The sequence below is a fragment of the Cyprinus carpio genome, chromosome B3, assembly GCF_018340385.1.
Source record: "Cyprinus carpio isolate SPL01 chromosome B3, ASM1834038v1, whole genome shotgun sequence".
Taxonomy (NCBI): Eukaryota; Metazoa; Chordata; class Actinopteri; order Cypriniformes; family Cyprinidae; genus Cyprinus; species Cyprinus carpio.
Window position 1 is genome coordinate 16023640 of NC_056599.1, and position 24582 is coordinate 16048221.

Consider the following 24582-nt stretch of genomic DNA (forward strand, 5'->3'; position numbering starts at 1 on the left):
TTGCTAGGGGAAGTGACGTCACGGCGGCCGGCTGGATCCCTGCGCTGATGGAGCGTCTGGTGCAGAAGATACACACAGAGTCAATGGTAGCTCCAGGGCCAGCGGGACTAGGAGGGAGTCGTGCTCAAAATCCGCCTTCATCCTTTTTTAAACAGACTGTTTTCAGGGTAAAACTTACCAGAGCATAAAGTTCACGCTTTACTCTTTTTAACAAGCCTGATATTTTGATATTTCCCGATTCGGAATGTTATAAAACGGCTGGTGAAAACTGTGTAGCTATACTGTGAGGGGAATTAGCAAGCTAGCGGGCTGTGTAAGGGGATTCTGCCTGGGAGAGACGGAAGAATAGACGGACAACAAAGAACGGGTTCTCGGCGCTTTTATTAAACACTCCGAACTTATATCATTTAAACTACTCCCGTTAGAGCTAGCTTCGTCGCTAGCTTTGTTTTTTAGCCGTTTATCATGGAGCTGAGAGTAGGAAACCGATACAGACTGGGACGGAAAATCGGCTCTGGATCCTTTGGGGACATTTATTTGGGTAAGTAGTTGTTCACGTTATCGGTTCATCTATTGAGAGAGTCGGTATTATCTGTCAGTTTGATGAAGGTGCACAGCATATTTTGTTTTGAAACATCAAATGTATTCCCAGTGACCCTCAGTCAGCTGCTCTCGGTGAACACCAGAAAACCCTCACTAACCACCTTTATTATAAAAGGTAGCCAGCTAGTTTAACACGACAGTTAACTAGCATTCGTATGTAAATAAATATTGTTACGAATATTACGTGGTATGAAGCTGGATGAAGTGGAAATACGGAAACAGGCAGTCCAGCCTAACCAGTTATGCTTTATGGGCTACACATTATTAGAAATTATATTATCAGGAACCTACAAAACTGCTGTAACGTTATATATGCATTTGTACTCTTACTATAAAACCAACGCTAAGTCGCAGATCAGTTTAGACGTAATTCAGCTTTGCCTTTTATAAATACACGGTTCTGCATTTCGTGAGCTGAACTGTCAGCTATATTGTAATCATGTGTTGTTATCGTTGTTTATTTGTTTTAATTATTTGTTTTGTATGTGTGTGTTGTTTGAGTGTTGTTTTTGTTATGTGTTTTTGTTGTGGATGTTTATTGTATGGGGTGTTAATATTGTGTGTTAAGTCTTTGTTATGTTATATTTTCAGTATCAAGGTGTCAGTCAACTTGCTATTTTTTACAGTGTATGCGTAGTGTATTTTTGTTATCTCACTGATTTGTCAGGTCTTGCAGGTTTGTCAGAAGAGGAAGTGAAAATAGCCTTTCACAAGTAAACAGGTAGCATTGGTATCGCATGCTGTCTGCAACTTCTGAGTTGTTTCTACATGTTGCTAGAGGTCTTTATAAAAGGTCCGTTATGGTCAAGTTGGCAAGTTCCCTTCGCGTGCAAGTTTCAACTTAACTTGCACAGGGTCTTGTGAAAAGAACTGGTGATGTAATGTTTGCTTTCGTCATTGGTTTTGGGGGCCTGAGGCAACTGGTATTGTTGTAGGCAGCTGCCTTTAATGTACCTTTCTTCTGTTGTCACAACAATTAAGTTATTAAAGTTATTATATATATGGTCCTGGGCTTAGTACCATTTTCTTTTGACGCCTCCTGCGCAGGCCTTTATGGTTTGAATTGTGAAGCAAAGTTTTTGCATTGAAATATGGGATGCATATGGTTTCTTGAGGTTTGATGGGGTTTGTGCTCTTGCTAAAACTCCTTCGTTTTCGTTTTGCTGTTGGAGTTGTGTGCAGTGATCTCATCGCTGGCCAGAGTTGTGTTTATTAAGATATGTTCTCCGCAGTACTTTGGTGGAGAAATACTCCACGCCTCCTCTCTGTACTTTTCTCCAGAAACGGCTTTAAAAACAACCACTAGTTCCAAAGCAGGATCCTAAATCTGAATAGTTAAGCCACCCAGAATGTTCTTGCAGAATGTTTTTTTTTTTTTTTTTTTTTGCAGAAGTCCATCGAAGTTTGCAGACAAAGTAGGAAGAAGGATTTTTTTTTGTGGCTATTTACATAAAAAATGGATGCTTTGTTTTTGTTTGCTCAACCCCCTCTACATTGCGAGTAAGTCATGCACATGCGACTAAATCTTCACTCTGGGCAACTAAATGTTGTCTAATATTAGCCACTGGCCAATAAATTCTGAGATTGTACTCACCAGTGTGTGAGCTGGAGGCTGAGTATAAGTTTAGCACAGATATATTTTCATTCGCCAAATGCTCTGACTGAGCGCTTCAGAGTTTCACTCTCCGTCAAGCGATCTGTGATTTATCTGTATTTTTTTCAGTTCATTTTAATGGATGCGCAGCGCACCTGTGTTTGTGTATATGGTATACCGTAAACTCTAGTTTGAAGGTGCACGACTCGTCGTCGCTTTCTCTCATTCGCACAAAGTGAGAGAGAGAGAGCAAGAGCAAGCGAGAGAGTCTTACATAACATGCAGAATTCATGCGCTACATGTAAATGATATTCTTTGTTGTATTTTCCTGTCCAAATAATGGAGTTCCTTTTGGGATTCTTCAGCTTTTAAGAACCGTCGGGTAGGGGTGTGACGAGATCTTGTGAGATCAGATGTGTCTCGCGAGATCTGACTGGTCTCGCGAGAAGGTGACGATATCCTCGTGCAGACCTTTCAGCTATATTTGCATTACACTGGTCCTTTCACCAGTGGTATGTAATGTAAGGTATGTAAGATATTATGTTTACATCAGGCAAGTGGGAAAATTACGCAGTGAAGTCCTTATCCAGTCATAAAAACAGAATTCACAGTTTAACCAGAATGTCACAGAATTTCTCAAATTTTGAATTAACCAAAAGTAGGTCATAACACTTAAATCATATATGGACTAGTATCTATAAATATAAAGCCGCAAAAGTCGTTTTAAATATGAATCCTGCACGTTCTGCCTGTCTCTTTTAATGAATTGCGCAGATGCATGGTAATGGTAAAAAAAAAAAAAAAAAGAAGCACGAAACAAACAAACCTTATTTTAAAGGTGTAATCACACAACATTTCTTCCATGTTTTAATTTTAATAGTAAATCCGCTTTTTTTGCCAAAAAATAAAGTTTGGTTAAATGTCAATAATTAAATGATAAATGATGAAATGAATGTGTTATGCCTTCATTTGGTAACCAGAAAAATGTAAATACACAACACAGAATTTCTGAGGGGAAAAAAAAACACAAGGCTACTTTAAGAAAAATATAATGAATAAATTATGTTATGCATTCAAATAGTTAGACATGCTAAAACACAATTTGGTAACAATAAAAATATAAATAATATGGTGAGAAAAAAATAAAGCATTTCATAGGGCCCTAAACATGTATTTTTTGTTAAACTTTTAATAAATTGATGTGAAGATGTATATACTATTAAAAAGTAGTTGAGAAAAATTAAATGAATTTTTATTTTTTTAAGGTGGAAATCAGTTTACTAAATAATAAACTTGACTGACTGCTACTGCTTTTTTAAATGGTATATATATATATTGGTATATATATATATATATATATATATATATATATATATATGTATATATATATATATATATATATATATATATATATATATATATATATATATATATATATATATAGCTATGTGGTTCAGCAACTAGCTCACCATCTAAGAGCGTTTTTAGTGTCAGTGAGAACATAGTTTCATGCCACAGAGCTTCTCTTAAAACTGTAGACAGTTGACAGACTTGTGGTCTTAGGTAAAAACTTAATAAATAAATAAAATAAAATACTTATCCCAGTTTAATTATTTCCCCATAGTTTAATTTTTTAATTGAGTTGGATAGATAAGTTGTTGTTGATTTTTCTGTACTTGTTTTGCACTACTTCAGTTACATATAGGCCTACATGTGTTCATTTAATAAAAAGCAGTAAGTGATCACTTGGTCTAGATTTTTTTAACTGCTTAAATTAACTGTTCAACCTTAATTGTTTTTGTTGTTTTTCTTAATGGGGCAGAAGAAAATCATGCTTTTTTATTATTTAAATGCAAAGATCACTTGGTCTAGATTTTTTTAACTGCTTATATATATATCGTAAAAATATTTGACTATCATAGATATATATATATATATATATATTTTTTTTTTTATATTTTATATATCGCCCAGCCCTAGTCATTCAGCTGGTGTACTGGAAACAGCCGTGTTCATGTACTCACCAAAGTCCCTTTCACATTGCGATTCTGGAAAATACACGGTCAATGTGTCCCGGCAATTGTTCCCGGGTCGCTAGATTTTGCACTTTCACATTGCCAGTGATTACCCGGAATATGTGCGTGCGTTCACACACAACCTGTAAAGGTCCCGTGAAGTTACGAGTCGAGTCGGACGTGTAGTCGAAAATGCTAGGCACGTTAACTTTCACTGAAGCTGGCGAACGATCTCAGCTTCAGCGCGGATTAGTGAGGAACTTACTGATCTCTGCTTCGTTACAGTTTGCACATATTTGTTTCATCGCGAATGTTGATCTGCCTTCAAAACACGCTAAAAGAGTCGTGCGATAACATGCGTCATCACTACGACACGGCATTAGTTCTGGCTTTTGTTCACACAGCGCTAGTTCTGGGACTGAACCTGGCCATGTTACTAGGTCCCCGACCCAGGATCAATCCTGGAATCAATCCTGGGACGTGTTTGCGTTCACACAGAAGGCGACCCAGCAATGTTCCTGCAATTTTCCGGGTCCAGCGTGCAGTGTGAAAGGGGCTTAAGGGGCTTATGCAAAGACTCCCAATATCCCGACACCTGGAGAGGCAGAGCCGGACAAACTCCAGCTGCGGCTGAAGGAGGCCAGACTGACCTGATCAACAACACATGTGTCTCTATACCAAACCTCTTAAAAAGTACAACACCAGCCTGCCTGTGTGAACCAGAGAAGGGGAAATAGCTACTCGCAGAGCTCTCATGAAAACATGTTTTGTGGCTTGTTAAATCATGCAGCTGAGAGTGTTTTTAGTGGCACAGTGCCACAATGTTTTTCCACTGTCTTCAGTAAACAACAACTTCTAAATCTGTTTTTGGAACTGTATCGGAATTGTTTTCTTTTTTGAAAATTTATGTGTAAATATAGGAATTGAGCATTACACTATTCAAAATACACCATTCAAAAGTTAAGGGTCAGTGATATATGACTGACGTTTATAACATTACAAAAAGTCAAATAAATGCCTTTTTTAAACATTATTTCTTAAAGAATCCTAAAAAAATCTAGATTTCAAAAAAGAAAAAAAATTTAGCAGCACAACTGTTTTCAACACTGATGATAATAAGAAATGTTTCTTGAGCAGTAAATCAACATATTAGAATGATTTTTGAAGGATCATGTCACACTGAAGACTGGAGTAATGATGCTGAAAATTCAGCTCTGACATCACATGAATAAATTGTTTTCAATTATATTTAGAAAACGAAGTTATTTTAAAATGTAGTAATAATTCACAATACCAGTGTTTGTATTTATATCTAATAAATTTAGACATGGAGAGCGTAAGAGACCTTTACAATTTTTTTTTAATGAATTTAAAATGAAAATGTATATTTAGATAAGCTTTGCTGTCATCTAAAATCTTATGCATTTCAATGATTGATTTGTAATTTTAGTTTTATTTTTTGCTTATTTAGACAAAATAGTATAGAATAATAATATCAGCCATTTGTCAGTTATCGGCATAGCATAAAAATAATTGACTTGTCGGAATTGGGCCAAAATCGTTACTAGGTTTTCAACTTCAACACTTTTTCCACATGCTCTTTGATTGTTGTTTAACACCCAGTGTTGTCATAAATCTCTTCTTATTGTGTTGCTGAACAGGTATTAGACCCACACTGCTTTAACATGCTGTTCTCTCATTTACCAGAGATGCTTATTTAGCAGATCTCTCACTAATGAATTGAATCTCAACATTGCAACACAAGTATCCATCTGTTTCTGCACTGCACAAGCAATGTGGTCACGCAAAATGTATTTGAGCATATGCACATGAATGAGATGAGTGCAACCAATTTGTTCTCCAGACAGGCTCAGGCCGAGCCCTCAATCCCTCTGGAGGGCCCTGGGCCTGGTGTGTGGGATGGGGGTTGAGAAATATGCCAGCTGCCTGCAGTTGGGGTGACGGCTGACTTTTATTGATCTCCAAGATTACATCATGGAAGGCTTCACCAGGAAAGTATTGCACTTTTATCTTAAAGAGGAAAAAATAAGCAGAGAGTGTTATGAAGGAACCAGATATTCAAGCAGAAGGCTAAAGAGCTCAAAACCATGATTGATATGCAGTAAATGGAAAGTCACTAAGGGCGTTAAAGTCATTTGTGTCATTCGCTGTTTAACCATGTGCATGTAGACAGTTGTGTTAAGGATGGGCTCCTGTAGTGTTTACTGATGTATTGAGTGAATGTGTCTGAACATGTTCCCTGTGCTGTCAGTATAGGGGAAGAAGAACATTCTCTCTGCTGAATGTGCCCAGGCAAATCAAATTCCACTGTACATATCTTTGCAGTCTTTGATATTCACCAGTAGTGGTGGTGTAACACTTTCACAGAGGCATGAAATGCAAAAGATCAAGGGGAGATATTTTACACAGAAATGCACAACATAAAACGTACCACTCACCTCAGTCTTGACTGTGTCAAATAAAACTAGTGACTTGGAGTTGGTTAATATGGAAAATGGTTGAATGGATCCTTGTTTGTTTGCACGGGCCTAGCCAGGACTTTACTTGTTGTGATAAGCCTGATCAGGTGTCTAGGCTTTGCTCATGTAGTAATATGCCTGTAACGTATCTGATGTGTTGCTGTTTCTCTTTTCCTGTGAATGCACTCGTAATGCGAGGCTAAAAAAGGCTGGACAGTCGGAGCTCTGCAGCCTGGTCTCACTCGTGTGTGACGGGAAAATCTCACCATCCCCAACAATGGACTCGGTTCAGTTTAGATGGAAATGTGGCTGATGTGAGTAGCTGTGCACACTGACAAACAGCAGTAAATCCTGGCAGGAACCTTTTAAAATATCCCAATCTCAGGCCACACAGGGATTTTCTCAGATTTTAAGATGAGTTGGAGAATTTTGAGGTTAGCTACATGAAGAATTGTGGCAATGTATCTCTTTTGGAAACTTGTGATGCCTTGACTTATTTGTGGTGTGGTGATGTATGCAATATACTAGGTCACATTATGAAAGCTGTTGGTTGACCAAAATCTTTCTACTGTCACATAAGGCAGAAGTATAACTCTACTTCTTGCAGTAGATATCATGAGAACATGAAACATAAGGAAATTCTCATGTATTGTGCATTTGCAAAAGGAGCACAATCTGTTCTCCCACAGATTTGTATTAAGGATGTCCTATGTATCGAAGTAGCGGACTTGTGATACATTAATATTTTTGATATTGTGTCTCTTTTTAGCTTTCCGGCTGTGAGAGCTGTTGTTCATTCATGCATTTTATTGGCCCACCATGTATATTTGATCATCTGTAATGTGTAGCTCACATACTCCTAAGTTTTATCTTTTGGGGTGTCCACTGCGATCACTTACTCTTAAAATACTTTGTCATTTTTGGTCATACATATAACATCTTTTGAATCTGTAAAGATTCTACATTTATATGTGTGCACTGAGATTTCTCCCGTCTCGATCTCTTTGAACTTGAGCGTGAAACTCCGTGTATACTTGCCTTACAGATAGGAAAACATATCTATAGAGAGCGAAATGTCTACTTTAAAATAAACCAATTCAAATAGAAAACAAATATTCTCCGATTATGTAATCTGTATGAAACATGCATACAGGCACATCCACTACCGCGGAGATGACGAGTCAGTGTCGCCGAATTCATCTCTTAAACCGAAAACAAAGCACCATAGTGTATCAGTAAATTATTAAAATGTTAATGCAGCCTCCTTACTGCCTCCTTACAGTCTCCTTTTCCTGACACATTCATAATCATTACTTCTGCAGTGTGCTGTGGCAGGCTTTATATGTTTGCTTGAGCGCTTATAGGCTATGTAGGCAATTAAAGGCTCATTTATAATGATTTAAATGATTTAATAAATGTGCGAGTAATCAACTAATGCAATGAATGACTAGTAGTCGACCAGAAAAATCTTTATTCAAGGGCAGCCCTAATTGACAGTTATTGATTGTTAAACCACTCTTCAAGCGGCAGTACCCAAAGGGTGGGTTTAAGGTTTCAGGGACTGTGGGAAAACCACTACATCTCTGATTGAAAAGGGTCACAATCACCAGAGTTGTATCGTATGGGCCCATCTTGGCCTGTTTAGCTTGCTTGCCTTTTTCCGAGAGCCATGACAGATGATGGCTTTGTAGAGTGTGTCCTATGAAGCTGGTACTGATTGTGCCGCTAAGAGTGTAATTCAGAAAGCGCAGTGGCTGGAAATATATACATGATATGTGCATGGATGAGTTTCAACAGGAGAGTACCAGAGCCAGGTCCACTACGGCATGGTCCTGGTATAGCACTTGATTAATCTGTAAAAATAAACAGCTTGCACATTCAACATTTAAACAATATTAACTAAATGAGTTCTAGAAAAACGTCCTGGCACAGGCACCAACAGGATCTGATGTGTGCGGTATTTGCGCTACTTGCACTGAGTGTTTTCACACTTGAAAAGTTGTTAGTTGTAGTTTCTGCATGTACTCTGGTTTCTTCTTGTATCCTGTGACTTGCTTTCTATAAATTAATTTCCTAGAACCAAAATGTATTAACGGTTAATTGCTGTGACACAGCAGTTGTTCTTACCATTCTGATAAATGTTACTATATGATTCATGTTACTGGAAGTCACTACGTAGTTGAGCATTACACGTCATATTCACTCTTGTCTATTGTGGAGGGGCATTTAACAGTGAGATTTGTCATCAAACAAGTAGATGTAATACTCACCACTGCCCTTTTAATAAGCTGATGCCAGTTTATGTCTGCCATAATGGCTTCACCGCTATTGTATAATCTTTGCAAAAGGTGGTCTGGCCTATTGTTTACAAGGCAGTTTCTGAGCTGCTGGTGTCATCTAGCAGAACTACAAAAACAATCAAACAAACTTTTCAAATGCCCTTTCGCACATCACTCCTTCCCCGACTCAAATATCACACATACAGCTCTTACGGGTCTATGAAAGTTATTGGTTCAACGGTTCACAAATCTCACAGTTCAGATCACATTATGGTTTTTGACCCACGGATCGGATAATTTTTCGGATCAGCAAGAAAAGAAACATATTTCAATTTAACCTGCCTTCCATTTATTACTTAAAGCAAAGTACTTCTTTGATACCACCGCAGATACTACTAGATTAACTAAGAAAGTTTAAACATGATTATAGAGACAAGAGAACAGCCAATAAAAATAAGAACAAATTACAAGAATAGATAAATACAACAGAATATGTTACAAATAAAATAGACTCTGAAAAAAAAGGTTGGTAGTATTCAAATACAGATATTTAATAACTAGGGAAAAAACACTGCAGAGTGTTCGCTGTATAAATTAAATATAGATTTTTATCACAGCTGTTTTGTTGTTTGATGATCATTAATGACAGCAGCAGTATTTATAGGCTGCTGTCCGTTTAAGACCTTATGCACGGATCCAATATAATGATACACATTCATTGACTTGAGACATAACTGACTGCGTTTAGCTGAATGATTGTCGAGATGGGTATTTTGTCCTAATTTTATGTGTATGTGTCTGTTCAGAGGATTCAGAAGTGGATTCAGTTCGGTGTTCGCGCACCGTCTGAAATGCGTGTGTACTCTTCATGTGTGTGCGGTTGTGGGCTTAGAGCACACGAACAACAAATGAGTAACGAATCGAGTTCCCTCTTCCCTCTTTCTCTCTGGAATTTTTAAAAATTAGCTTGTTTGTGTAAATACAAACAAATGATGAACTTAAATTTTGCAATTAATCCGCGGATCACATCCGTGCCGAACCGTGGGGCTTGGTCCGTACAGATCATGGCTCAACTACGATCTATTTGACCACTATTGTTTTTTTTAAAAACCTGCTCATTCCTGTTTTTCACGTCACATGCCTCAGGCATAACACGACACATAGCCTAGTTCTTGGGAATGCCACAGTCTTGTTGTTCTCCTTATCTGTTTCACTGGGTGTCTGTTACAGCAGATGACTGTGGATGATTTTCAGCATCCTCTGCTCAGGATGTGGAGGTGAGGCAGATGGTGGGCCGGAAAGGAGGTGGTATAGCAGTACGCGTAGATAATTGTACCCACTCCCTCATTCTGGAAAGCTGCGTGCATGAGTCAACCTTAGATATGTAGAATTTCTTTTTATCATAGTGGGCCTGCAAATTCATTTATATTTTTTGGTTATATTTAATTGTGTCCCAATGACTCATAATGCACTGGAAGCTAAAGCGTATTTAGACACTGCAAAGCCTCTCTAGTTGAGTGGATTTATTGTTCTCATGCTTGTATGCGTGTATTATACGTCACAGGTACATGAGCAGATTTTTTTGTTAAAGCCTACTTTAGACATATCAAGTGATTTGGTTGTTTCTCCATCCACTATCCATTTTTCGCTTTTCTCTTTGGTTATATATAGTTTTACTGACTTCTATCTCCCCTCTTTTCTGATTTTCCAGGCACAGACATCTCCGTGGGGGAAGAAGTAGCCATCAAGCTAGAATGTGTGAAAACGAAGCACCCACAGCTGCACATCGAGAGCAAGATCTACAAGATGATGCAAGGAGGCGGTACGTGTTTCCACACTCAGTCAATAGCTCCTCGTGTTCTCCATCCGGCTTCTCCATTAACACAGAACTCTGAGTCACACGTACACAGATCACACTGCTGCCACATATATAAGAGCCTGTATAAAATTTACTGTATTTAATATGAACAGTTGGGTGTTACGTTGATATTTACATTATTATTAGTTTTCTTTCTTTCTTTTATTTTTTTGGTAATATTTAAACTGAATATAAACTGTAGACAAATTTGGGTCATTTTGTGCTGGGGCCAGTGGAAATTTAAAACAGGAACTACTGGATGTCCTTCCTGTTGATCCCTGGTTAGTAATATTAGCCTCTAAAAGCCTCTATAAATTATGACCATTTTATGTTGGCTTAATGTTGTACTTTTGATGAGCTCCTGAGTAATTTTTTTGAGTGAGAGGGTCCTCTGGAGGTAAGGTGTAGTTCACAGGATCTCCATTTCTTAGACTGTTACAGAATACTGTAGCAACAGTGGGGGGCAAACCAATCGTGACCAGTTCCCCTCGCTTCATCAGTCAGTGAGTCAACACATCCTTCTCCAATGAGAGTGGCATTATCAGATCTCAAACTACTCGCAGCGATCTGTCACCACCACCATGAATCGTCTTCTCACTGGCCTTGCATGGATGTGAAGGATGTAGGCAAATTGTATCCTCAGCGTTATTATCGTCCTGTTATCAGTCACAAAATCAGGTTTTTGTTGAAATTTTGGTTCTGTTGTAATGTATGGTGATGGTTTATGAATATACATGAGGTGCCTGAAGGATGCGTCCCCCCACCGGCCCCAGCTGGGTTTGGCCCCGATTGCTTTTATTCTAGATAGATGTATGACAGTCCTGTTGGGGGTGTTTTATGGTGCCAGCAGCAAAAGTGTGTCGTCTGTGGCATTCGATTTCAAGCATGCTCTAGTCTGTCCTCTCGCTCCCAGCATGACTGAGCATGCATGACGTTCGCTCCGCGGCGGCCAAACGTTGCGATGGCATCCGTGTCACGACAGACCGACATTGTGAGTGAGCCTCCCTCTCAGCGCTTGTGCTGTCTATGATCACATGGACCCCGGGCCAGATGGTGCGTGCGGAGGGGAGTGGGTTTGGGGGGAGGGGCCTGCCCTGTGCATTCCATCTCCTAACTGGGTCTCTTGCACCACTCGCAGCCTTATTTAGCACAGCATGAACACGCATACGCACTGATAACTTTATATCGAGAAAGGTGCAGGTACCCGCATGTATGTGTGCATGCATGTTGTAGGTAGGAAGGAAATCTTTTTTGCTTTTTTTTTTTTTTTTTTATTTATTATTTATGCATGTTTTAGCAGCACAGTTGCAGTCTTTTTCGAGTCCATACATGGAGAAGCACAAGGCTTGGGATTTTTCTATTTTAATTCTGATTAATATAGACCGTGTCAGAGCTGTCCTGATGTGAGAATGGAAAGGCGTGCTGGACGGCTCAGACCAGTAGAGATATATTTAACCTCCTGAGTTTGCGCAGGAATAGCTGACCTGGAGGATGTTTTCTGGAAAGTGCTGATCAGCAAAAGCTCTGTGTTGCTGGAGGCATCGGCCAGGCTCAGGGTGCGCATGGCCGTAGACACGACAGCAGCTGCCGAGAGATCTGTGACCTACCAGAACTCTGCTGAACCCTCTGTCTCTTCTCTCCTTGATAATCCCAGAAATATCATTTAAAAAAAAGCTTAGACTTGACTAAAAGAGTGGCGTTAAAGAAACCTGTTTGAAAACAGTCTTTATACTTTAAAATATATGACAGTACATTTACAGTGGGGGAAAAGGGCAGTTGTGGATGCCAGGAATTTACTGTTAAAAAAAAAAAAAAAAATACTGTGACATTGTTTCAGGTATTACTGGAAGGTTTATCGGTGCAAACATACAATTTATAAATCATTTTAACTTGAAAATAAGGAGAACCAAAACTTTTTCAAATAACTTTTGAGATTGTCCTTTTTTTATCAGAAATTATTACGGTAATTCATTGTATTTACCTGCAAAAACCATAAAGTATTGTACAGTAAAATTATGGCATGTTAACCATTTATATTTTTATGTTGTGTATGGCAACTTTAAACCGATTAATAGGTTTTACTGTAATTTATTCCAATATTTTTGTAAATTTACATCAAAAATTTGTATTCTTACCATCTCATTTAGCATTTTTAACTAAATGTATTCTTCCACTTTTCCTCAGTTTAGTTCTTATTTGCAGATTACCTTGAAGCTGGTAGCTATAATCGTATCACATGAAAGAGTCTTCATTGTTTAACTGGAGGATTATGTGTATTCAACATCTATTGTATCAGTACAAATTCAGATTACATTATAGTGTTGTGACAGCTGCCTTTCCTGGTTCACGTGTGGCTGAATGATAAGAGGGGGCAGGAAAAAGCCCTTGAACTGATCTAATTGGGTATCAGCTGTCTTTCCCTGACAGCCTATATCTTTTCGTGCATCACTTCAAGGTCATCCTAGAGACGGTTTATGCTTTATGGCTGATGAGTTGGAGCCCTTTCTGAGGGTGACCAACCAGGACCACTGGTTTACTTAAGCTGAAGCTCTGCTTGGGTTTTATCACATGCCTGCCCTACTGAAACAAACAGGCTCCCAACCCCCCACCTATCATGTTGTAGGTCACCTTCGGTTTCTGTCAGTCAGTCCTTCAAAGATACAAATACGTATTAGTCAGACTTTCCCCTCTATTCTGTAATTTAATCTTTCAAGATCCTTTTGGTTGGCAAACATTTCCTTCATAAAATTAATTCCCTTTTACAAGTTAAAAGTCATCTGTACTAATGGTAATTGGTTCTTTTACAGTCGGTATCCCAACAATCAAATGGTGTGGAGCAGAGGGAGATTACAATGTGATGGTGATGGAGCTGCTGGGACCCAGTTTGGAGGATCTCTTCAACTTCTGTTCTCGCAAGTTCAGCCTAAAGACTGTTCTTCTGCTGGCTGACCAGATGGTAAGGCTGGTAGACATGATCAGTGTAACCTTTGTCCTCCCCACCCTACCCATCTCTTGTTATAGGACACCCAAAATGATATAATGTGGTGTTCTGGTGAAATGACAAACTTTCCTTTCAGTTGTTTTACCTAGACAACCAGTGTCCTTTTTCACTTGTGTTTGACTGAATATTAAGTGGCAAGAGGCATTGTGAAAGGAGGCATAATGTGAAAGCACTGCTTGTTCAGCATGTTATCATGCCCTCATTGCTTTATTTGGATTGGTGTGTTAGGTTTGCATACAAATATAATCTCTCATTCAGTCATTCGACCTGCTGAACCTGTCCTCTGTTCTATCCTCAGATCAGCCGTATCGAGTACATACACTCCAAGAACTTCATCCACAGAGACGTCAAGCCCGACAACTTCCTTATGGGCCTGGGGAAGAAGGGCAACCTTGTTTACATCATTGACTTTGGCCTGGCCAAGAAGTACAGAGGTGCTCGCACCCACCAGCACATCCCTTATCGCGAGAACAAAAACTTGACTGGCACTGCTCGTTACGCTTCCATCAACACCCACTTGGGCATAGGTACACTGACACGTCTTTTGAATAAATCTATTATATTATCATATTGAAACCTTCAGTGCTTTCAGACCTGACCTGTCATCACCCTAACATTTACGATTAAGCCACTTCACCTCTTATAGTCTGGCCATCGAAATGACAGTGTTTATCGTCGGTGTTTTCTTTCACAGAGCAATCCAGACGAGATGACTTGGAGTCTCTTGGCTATGTGCTCATGTACTTCAACCTGGGCTCTCTGCCATGGCAGGGTCTGAAGGCTGCCACAAAAAGACAGAAGTATGAGCGAATCAGCGAGAAGAAGATGTCCACTCCTATTGAAGTCCTGTGCAAAGGATACCCATGTAAGCTTCTGCTTATAAATATAAGGCATATATAAGCGTATATAAGTAGCCAATAGGCTTAAGCTGCATTATATCACAGCCATGGACCATAAGCTGCTTGCTGGTTGGAGGCAGGTGGTAGAAGAGAGCATCTGATTGGACCATTCAATCAAATATATCAGTTATCAGTATTTTTTTTTTTACAATTATAATATTTCAATATTACTTTTTTACTGTGTTTTTGATCAAATAAATGCAGCCTTATTGAGCATATGAGACTTTTAAAACCATCAAAAAAATCTTACCAACCCTAAACTTTTGAACAGTTGTGTTGATGACTTCAAATGCGACCAAAGTGACTAAAAGCCCCAACACTTAATTTCAAAACATGTGCCTTTTGTTTGTTTCCAGCTGAGTTTGCCACATACCTCAACTTTTGCCGCTCCCTTCGCTTTGACGACAAGCCCGACTACTCTTACCTGAGACAGCTCTTCAGGAACCTTTTCCACAGACAAGGCTTTTCATACGACTATGTGTTTGACTGGAATATGCTCAAATTTGTGAGTGACATATGTGTTGTCTTTGCATGGATGCTGTATTTCTTAAGTTGTTGTTGGTTTTTATTGTGGTCTATTAAAGACTTAATGTTTCATTTCTTATGTGTTGTTCTGTTCAGGGTGCGAACAGAGCAGCAGAGGATCCTGAGAGAGAGCGGAGGGATCGAGAGGAAAGACTGCGACATGGGCGGAATCCTGCGGCCCGTGGCATGATGCCTTCCAGCTCAGGTAGACCCAGAGGAACGCAAGAAGTAGCACCTCCCACACCCCTGACGCCAACCTCACACACAGGTAAGACGTCCACTGTTGCCTGTCGGTGCTTGTTTTTTAACTCAAGTAAACATCTGAAGATCTTTTTTGTTCATGCATAACGATTATTTTGATTTGCAAGATGCACAAGGGATTTCTTTCTATCCACTGCTTCAGATGTATTCATCAGCTACTTTCTTTCCTGCCATTTGTTGTCGTCTTAGCTGACAGGAAGTGGTTAAAGGGTTGCAAGCTACTATGCTCAGCAGGATGTTTGCTAGACATGACTTAAATTTACTAGTGTTTGCCTTATCTAAGGGCAGAGGTTCACACAAATATTTCTACAAGAAAGACACTAACAGTAACCCTGCACTGATCTTTAAGTGTATGGCCTCAAGGAGTTGAGGTCAAAGACTCATAAACCCACCATATGTCACCTCTGCTGGAGTCCCAGTTAACTTCAGTTTTTTTTTTTTTTTTATTATTCAAATAACATTTATTCTCTGTGTGGCCCACAGCTCAATGCAGTTTTTCCAGTTTGGTGTAATTACTTTGTTCAGATGTTGGAAAACAGAAGGATTTTTGTTTAGGTGGACATGACCCAATGTGTGGTGTCAGTGTCCTTTTTCTTTTCTTTTTCATTTTCCATGCTTTCGATGACACGTGTCTTCCTTCCTTTGTCTTTTTGCCAGGAATGGAGCGAGAGAGGAAGGTCAGTATGAGACTGCACCGTGGAGCCCCTGTCAACATTTCCTCCTCTGATCTAACTGGTCGACAGGACACCTCACGCATGTCCACATCACAGGTACCAACGTTATGAGATGAAATACTCTGCATTTTTGCCCACTGTTGCCTGTGTGTTTGGCAGCATTGTTGGTCTCTGGCCCCAGCTCCACTGCTCTTAGTTCTTTATTTCCAGTCAAGTCTGAGCACAAAATAGATCAGTTGTGTTAGAAAGCCTTTATAAACAAACTCCTCCGCAGTTGTTTTCCAGCAGAGAGACAAAGGAAATGATGATAGAGAGTGATAGCCCTGAAAGAGTGTTTAGATGGAGCTTGTGTCTGCTGTGGCCTGGCATGATATGGAGCCGATGTCATGGTCTACAGGGCTTTTAGCATGCTATTATAAAAGCACTCTGCTCTGAGAGGTGTTTTTGGGCTACACATGCTGTATAGCTGATCTTTAAATGTGTGCAATAGTGAAATTGACAGTATGTGAATGTACAAAGTAAATAAACTGGTCATTTTACCCTGGTAAATAACTTATAAGGAAATCATTTTTTTTCTTTTAGAATAGAATATTTTTTTTAATAATAACTATTGATCTTGTTGGACTCAACAATAAGATTTTTTTCCCTCTTAATTCAGTTACGGTTTTTAAAATATTTTTTTTCTGTTATACATGTAACACATTTTTACTGACAAAAAGCATAAAACAAACCTAAAAAAATTTTTTTGCTGCAAAATGATGGATTGTGGTGCAAAAAAGGTTTTTTTTTTTTTTTTTTTTTTTTAAAGCTTATTTAAATGGCTCTTTCAAGACTAGCGCAAATCACTCTCTCTCTATTGATTTCAGCCAGCTAAGTAACAGTGCATTGCTGATGTATTTACATGAGTTTAATTATCAAACAACACTGTTCAAACTTCACTAAAATGTGACATTTGCATCAAATAACTTATAAACGTAAGGATAGTTGAAACACAACATTGGCCCTGGGCCATACTTATTGTTAAGCCCTGTATTGTGTAACCACTGCCACATATTTTGGATCTTACTTGCGTAGAGTTCTTTTCAGAACATGTCACATTCTCGAAATGCTGCCCAGAGTCATAATTCTGTCCAGAGAGTCTCTGGTGATTTGAATATTTGCTTCTAACGCTTCTGTTCAGATCCACATTTTTGAGGTGTTTACCACATTGTTGTTGTTTTTTTTTAAATATTTTTTTCACCACAAATGAATATGTTTCCCCCTCCACCCACCCACCCACTTCAGAATAGCATCCCCTATGATCACCACGGCAAGTAGATGCTCGCCATGTTCTGGTATGAGAGACAGCATTGGGTGAGTGTCAGTTGGCTGTCTTTTATTTTTTTTAATACCTGGACTACCTCCACTTCCCTTCGTTGAGTAATAGATTCCCTGTCCCACATCACTGCTGTACGGCTGTTACGCAGCACATCACTCACCACACAGAATGAAGAGAGACTTCACTACTTCATTCTTCATACTAACTATAATTCAGAGAAAGCAGTCAGATGTTAAGCAAAGGCTCTTGAAGTGTTCAAGTGAAAAGCAATATGGTGTTATTCAAACAGAGCGCCACAGTCGGGCTCCAGATGTAAAAACCTAATTCATTTTCTCCATTGAGAAACACAAATCTGATGTCAGCTCTGAGATTCACTTGTGAATATATTACTAAAAGAATGTTATGCAAACATTGTTGAAGATTAGCACCCAGCAGTCTGTCTGATGTTACAAGCTAGTTTCTGTACAAAAGCAGTTTCTTCAGTGAAAGTAAGACATCAACTTCATTGCCTTCCATTCAGTCTAAATGGCTTCGAAATATTTTGCTTTCAACTTAAAATATTTTTTTGTATCTGACTCAGTGCTGTTATAGTGTACCGTCATTTTTTTTATTTTTAGTTTTTGGTAGTGTTTCCTGAGATTGTAGTTTGTTTACTCATAACTGATATTAAAGGGTTAGTTCACCAAAAAATGAAAATTCTGTCTTTAATTACTCACCCTCATGTCGTTCCAAACCTGTAAGATCTTTATTCATTTTCGAAACACAAATTAAGATATTTTTGATGAAATGAGAGCTTTCTGACCCTGCATAGACAGCGATGTAACTACCACATACTCTTGTGAACGCATCGACTGATGCGGAAGAGATTGTTGAATAAAGTTGTTATTTTTGTTTTATTTGTGCACAAAATGCAATTCTGTAGCTTCATAAAATTAAGGTTGAACCACTGTCACATGGACTATTTTAACAATGTCCTTACTACCTTTCTGGGACTTGAACGTGTCAGTTACATTGTTGTCTATGCAGGGTCAGAAAGCTCTTTGATTTCATCAAAAATATCTAAATTTGTGTTCCAAAGAAAGAAGGTCTTACTGCAATATCGCTTCAAGTACACACTGTTGTACCAAAGTCAGATTAAAAAATATTCATATAAGCACTTATGTTTCAAATCCGAGTTTGTAATGAAGATTAGGGGTGTCAAGGAACACAGAAATGACAATTCGGTACATAACTTGGTTTTGAAGGCACATGTTGAGTTAGTTTGAAGCACTTAATATAAAGCATGTTTTGTGTTTAGGACAATTTGCATAAGCTCACAGCAGATCACGGTGTTATTCTGCGTTATATTTCAGATGTGTTCACAGTGTCAAAATATATTGATGTAACTGGTACTTTCCTATCCTAGGGGTGAAACCCAGTTTCGATTTATGTTCCACACACACTCACACAGAAGTTCCACACGTGCAGTGGTAAAAACAGCACTGCATTTGTTTGGTACACATGCATGCTGAACCAGAAGACTCATATCGGAAAATTTTTGTACGAATATGTGTATTGTTACACCCTTCCTTCAGATTCATCTCAAAGCTGGCTGATTGGTTTGTGTTCTGGCTCCTAATTGAAGACTTTTTAAAATGTCTATGGAGAAAATGAATGGGAAAATATTTATGGATCCAAGGGTACACCAAAACCACCAGTGTTCATAGCTTGGGATACTTGCATACTTTATTCCGGCTTCATCCTGGTTAGCAGTTTATGACCGCACACTCCACTCTAATGACTCAGATGGTATTTTTAATCTTTGCACAGAAAGTAATTCATAACACCAGATGATGTGATGCGTTACTCACAGATGGACACTACTGTTATTCTCTAAGCTGAATCAAGACGGTTGGGCTTTTGCTTATTTTTACTAGAAAATGTGCTAAAGCATCAGTATCCAGAAACAGTTTAAAGCATAATTTCATCCCTTGATGGGTTTGAGGATGCAATTTGCACTATTATCATTCCTTTTAGTCATTTGAATTTCTGGCTATCCCAGTGCTTAGGTTTGATCAGATCAAGAGTTGTAAACACAAGGCGCACTATGCTTTCATTTAGTGCAAAAAAAAAAAAAAGTAGTGCTCCCATATGCACGTATGCCCACCAGACCATCTGTCACAAGTGTCTTATAGCAGTCTACACACAATCACCATGTACTCTTACATGTATTTAGAGAAACCAATCATTGGTAAATTTAATCTAGTGTTGGAGAGCTAATTCAAAATCAGTCGCTGAAGCAGAGAGGAAGCACAAATGCCGTGCAGCAGACCGCTCTTGATTGTGTGCGGTGCAGCGCCCTCTGCTTGTGAGTGTGTGTTCCTACACTCTGTGATGTATCCATAACCTCTAGTTGCCTGGGTGTGGATGATCTTTCTGTCTCACTCTTTTAACCCCCAGTGCTTGGTTTTGGCTCTCTCTTGGCATGCAGTGTGATCACCCGCTTTGTGCTCCTGTGGCAACTTAATCAGTGCAGCTTTACACTTACAAGCCTTTTTGCTTTTAGTTGTGTAAGTGTAAAACTGCTGCTTGTGGCCTCAGTTTACAGAAAACCTCCATTCAATTCCTTTATTATTGTTTCTGCCCTGAATGAATTGTTTACCGGTAGGCTCCGATTTGCTGAACGGCTCACCTCTGCAGCTCTTTTGTTCCCTCTGTAATGTCAGAGACGGATTCACCCCCTCCCTTTTGAGAGCATCCGTCACATGATTGGCCCTAGAGTCCTCGTGGGCCCCCTGCACTGCCTTGCCTTTGACGGAGGATCATGAAAAATGTATCCCCACCTAGTAATTAATCACCTCATATTTTATTGTGCATCGGAAGGTGCAAGACATAATTAGCTGACGCCCCTCCTCCGATCTAGAAATAACCCGCCATTTGTGTTCCTGTGTGGAAACAAATACAGTATGCACTTTTTTTCTCCCCTTTGTGTTTGGTGTTATAAACCTTGTTCCCCCCTCTCATGCCATATGCCCTCTGCTGTGGCAGGCCATGGGGGAGCTCAGAGGACGGCCTCAGGACCACCTAAAATATTTAGGACTCAAAGCATGCATGCACAAAGAGTTACCACCCTGTAAGAACTAGTGATGTACCAAAAATATTTGGACACAAGTGTTTTTTCTGTTTCAGTCTTTTGGAGGGTCATTTAATTTTCATTCCTCAATCAACTGTGAAAAAACATCAATAAAACTGCTTTTATTTACCTCACCAAAGCCATTAGTCCATAGCTCATTAGTTAGCTAGACACAAAAAAATCACTGTAGAGAGACGCATCATGCTAATAATATGCAGTATATTGCATATAAATTTAATCTTAACCTGTTATCATTAACATATTTTTGAATAAATCTGTAATAAAAAAAAGTTATTACAGCCAACATTTAAATGTTTGTATTTGAACACCGAATTGGAATAAAAACACAATTATATCATTGGAAAGTTGAGATAAAATCTGGCGAATGTACAATTTAAATGTTTATTTGTAACTCAGTTTTTATAAGAAAAAAGTTAATTAAACTTGATTGATTAATTGTTTATTTAATAAACATTATTTCCAGTTTTCAGCTAAACTGAAACTATGTCGGTGCCAGTGTTTCATTAAAACAAAACATTTTGCTGCATCACTAGTAAGAACCGTATACTTCAGAGAAGTTGACCCAGGCTGGTAATGACTTCTTATCCTAAGAGCACCAAGCTAAAATTCGTGATGACGCTTATGGCATGACATCATGAATCTGAAAATAGTGCTTCTGAGAACTGAATTGACTGTTTACACCTGGTATTAAGATCTGTCTTGATTGAGCCAAAACACTTGTGCATGTTAATATTAATGCACTTTTGTTTCACTTTGAAGTCGTACATAAATGTCAACATTTTAAAATTTTATTTTAGTCCCGTGGCTGACTGACAGGTAAATAGGCGGTCCTTTGAGTTTGCGATTCATTAAGATGGATTTGTGTTCACACATGCAATGTGGTCACATGTTTGCGACCACCTTGTAATGTGCTTGGAGTGATCGGATCACAAAGTGTTTTGGATCTTTCCCTGTTTACACGTTTTTAGTGCTGTCTGCTTGTGATTGGATCACCTGAGACTTAGAGACATATACTTTTGTCATTCCCATGACAGTCAAACTGAGATGACTCATGGGAATAGGGGGACAATGGCTATGTTCACACAGCAGAATAATATGATTCTCAGTTCTGTTTGGAGTGTTAAATATGATTAATTAATCACAGTTTATTTAAAAATAATAATAAAAAAAAGAACTTAAATATGGACAGGTTAAAATGTTAATGAATCACTAGCTAAATAAGAGAGCATATTGATACGTTATATGAATAGAACCATTTGAACCAGTTGACAGTGGTGTCACATTATTGACATGAAGTACACTATGCTGAAAAGTTTAGGGTCATTAAGATATAAATTATATATAAATTTAAAATATTTAACAGTATTCAGTTTTTTTGTGTATTTTTGATACTTGCAGCCTTGAGAATTCTTCTATAAACAAACAAAACAAAATAAACTGTCACACCTCATACTTTTAAACAGTAGTATATGTGATTGAAATTCAATACGTGTTTATTTGTTACTATTTGTTGCTGTGGTTACAGGCGTTATGCAAGAGTTGAAGCAATAGAATTTGATGTCTGTAAAGACATCATCTAATCCGCTCCCATCGTTTTAAAGAGTCACGCCTAGCAGTCATCACTCCAAAATACTGACTGCTTGAACATAGCCAAACTAAAATTGGACTGTTAAAGCCAATTCACAGTGTGCCGACAAACGGCAGCAGACACATTCATCAGGTTTTGTCTGATCATGTGTTCTGACATTGGTCAGTGCTTGTTTTCGCCAATAAAAGTGAAACGTGTTGATTCGGTGTTTGTTGGGTCTTAGAACGTCAGATAAGTCACATTCCTTGCACACAGAGTCCAAAATGTTCATATGCGTTTTTTCGTATTTGTCATCCTAAAAATTCGTCACGCACAGAAACCTTGCACACCTTTGTAAAAACACCTCTCAAAATGCTTGCTACAGATGCGAAAAACACAGAAAATTGAATTTTTATCACTGTGAGGTCTTTTTTGTTTTTTAACCTGTGAAAACTTCAGACGAGAATTTCAGACTCTGTGTGCAAGGTCCTTGACTTTTTAGTCTGTGTCTATCAATGCAGTGTGAATTGGCCTTTAAAAACACTCAGGAAGCTACTGAGAGACTCTCAGCAACAGTTTGCATTTATATCATGTGACATTCAGAAACTGACGTGTCTGTCTCTCCTCCCACGCCAGGCTCTTTCTCGCGTCACCCCAAGTGGCCTGCAGTCTGCCGTACCTCGATGAGACCCTCCACACGCCTCAAGAGCAGACCAACCACGGCCCTGATCTGCACTAGGACTTCTCCAGCAGCCTCTAACCATGTGAAATCAACCTCAGCAAATCAAATTGAAACGAGACTTCATTTCCTCCTTCCTCTCAATGCAATTAAACACACTTGAGAGTCACGCAAACTCCAGAGATGGACAGATTTTGGTTTTCTTTTCTTCTTTTCACACACACACGTTTCCTTACTTACACTACTCCAGCAGGCACCTGGGCACCACAGTTGTGCTTGTTAACATCATGTTTTGCCAGACAATCGCTGGCGAGATGGGAGGGACGGGACGGGGGGCGTGATTCTCGGCCATCGCTGCCTTCGGCCCTCTGACACACACCAGGAGGAGAGGGCCGTCCTCCTGCCGTCCAAGGGCCTCTTCGCAAAAAGCAGACGTCATGTAAAGCGGCTCTCATAGCATGACGCACCCTCTCCTATTGCAAAAAAATTACTTTTACACAGCTTGGAATGCAGCTGTACTGATAGCCATTGACATTCTGCATACCGTAATCTTTTATTTTTGTCTTTTTGTTTATGTACAACAGAGATTAAATTGATTTCACACTGGCTACAGTCTTTTGCAGGTGAATCTTTTTCTCTTTTTGTTAGTTTAACAGCGTTAAGCTTAATGAAATGTGCAGAATTAAATAGAAAGTTTGAAAGCCTGTTCATTCATGTGGCAGGATGAAGGCAGTGTCCTTTTTATGTCATTTTTTTGTAGTTTATTATATTGAAGGCCAGGCGGAGAAACATACAGCAAAGGTTCGAGTAGTTGTACCCACAGTATCACCTTTACACTCTTTTAGATGATTTTTAGTTTTCGTTGCACCAATAAATCAACCGGGCCCTCTATATCAACTCATGTTTTTTGCTCATTGATTTTTATTGCATTCCCTTATGCTTTTATTTTGTTTCTCAAAAGCTGTGAAATGCCTGTATTGTAGAGTTGTTGTTATTAATGTTGATGTTTGTTTGTTTTTACCCCCTGAACTAAGCTTAGTGCTTTTATAGTATCGCAGGCACACGTGGTTGGGTCAAGACTCTTGACAGACATTTATAGCAGGAAGTCGAATAATGTGAAAAGGGCTTCGTTTTTCTGACCTGAGGGTATAAATATGAACAACTTGGGGCATATGTTGAGACAAACGGGCACGTTTTCTTTTAACATTTGTGTTTTTGGATTTGGAAATGGATGTCCTGAGCCCAGCTTGTCTCTTGAGAATACACCAGCCATCATTTAAGCCATGCCTGATTTGTTTTTCTTTTTCTTTTGACTGACACTTTTAACAGTTGAGATGCAAGGTTTCGTTTTTCTTTAACTTTATTTACTGAGTATTACCAGTGGTTTTAGTACTACCTTTCCCTTGTTTCAGAAGTGTGGTTCCTTGACTTACTGGTGCTATAAGTCACAGGACGTGGAAGGCGGGCTGCCTGTCTGTATCATTCAGCATAGTAGAGCGTAGTCTTTTTCTGTAGTCATGGGGTGGGGGTGGGGCGGGGGTAGTGGTGAAACTCTTCAATTCTGTTGTCATGTATATAGGATGTTTCTAGTGATGGCAAAAGTACCATTTTTTCATAGCCACTGTCTGTGTGTGTGTGTGTATCGTGAGTATGGGGAAAAGGCTAGTGCTTAGAGAGGTGTGAGGGATTTGTTCCA

The 24582-nt window shown here is 38.9% G+C and overlaps 1 protein-coding gene and 1 long non-coding RNA gene across 3 annotated transcripts; both read left to right on the forward strand.

The window, feature by feature from the left end:
- LOC109049984 (casein kinase I-like) lies at positions 1-24159 on the forward strand. 2 transcript variants are annotated; one of them, XM_042719920.1, is made up of 10 exons: positions 1-541; positions 10683-10793; positions 13637-13785; positions 14129-14357; positions 14525-14695; positions 15086-15234; positions 15351-15522; positions 16173-16285; positions 17474-17542; positions 22844-24159. In XM_042719920.1, the coding sequence occupies exons 1-9, from the start codon at positions 466-468 to the stop codon at positions 17504-17506; spliced, it is 1203 nt and encodes a 400-aa protein (XP_042575854.1). In that variant the 5' UTR covers positions 1-465; the 3' UTR covers positions 17507-17542; positions 22844-24159. The 2 variants fall into 2 exon arrangements, with proteins under 2 accessions (XP_042575854.1, XP_042575853.1); XM_042719919.1 differs by lacking the exon at positions 17474-17542 and having other exon boundaries at positions 5-541.
- LOC122136502 lies at positions 7678-9355 on the forward strand. Its single transcript, XR_006154180.1, has 2 exons — positions 7678-8642; positions 8673-9355. It is a non-coding gene; the product is annotated as an uncharacterized LOC122136502 (long non-coding RNA).
- Positions 24160-24582: the final 423 nt, after the last annotated feature.

What these genes read in the sequence shown, in the direction of transcription:
- LOC109049984 (XM_042719919.1), top strand. Translation starts at nt 466, where the DNA reads ATGGAGCTGAGAGTAGGAAACCGATACAGACTGGGACGGAAAATCGGC. An exon ending in TTCTGCTGGCTGACCAGATG is followed by an intron (nt 13,786 to 14,128) that starts GTAAGGCTGGTA and finishes TTCTATCCTCAG; the next exon opens with ATCAGCCGTATCGAGTACAT. An exon ending in GACGCCAACCTCACACACAG is followed by an intron (nt 15,523 to 16,172) that starts GTAAGACGTCCA and finishes TCTTTTTGCCAG; the next exon opens with GAATGGAGCGAGAGAGGAAG.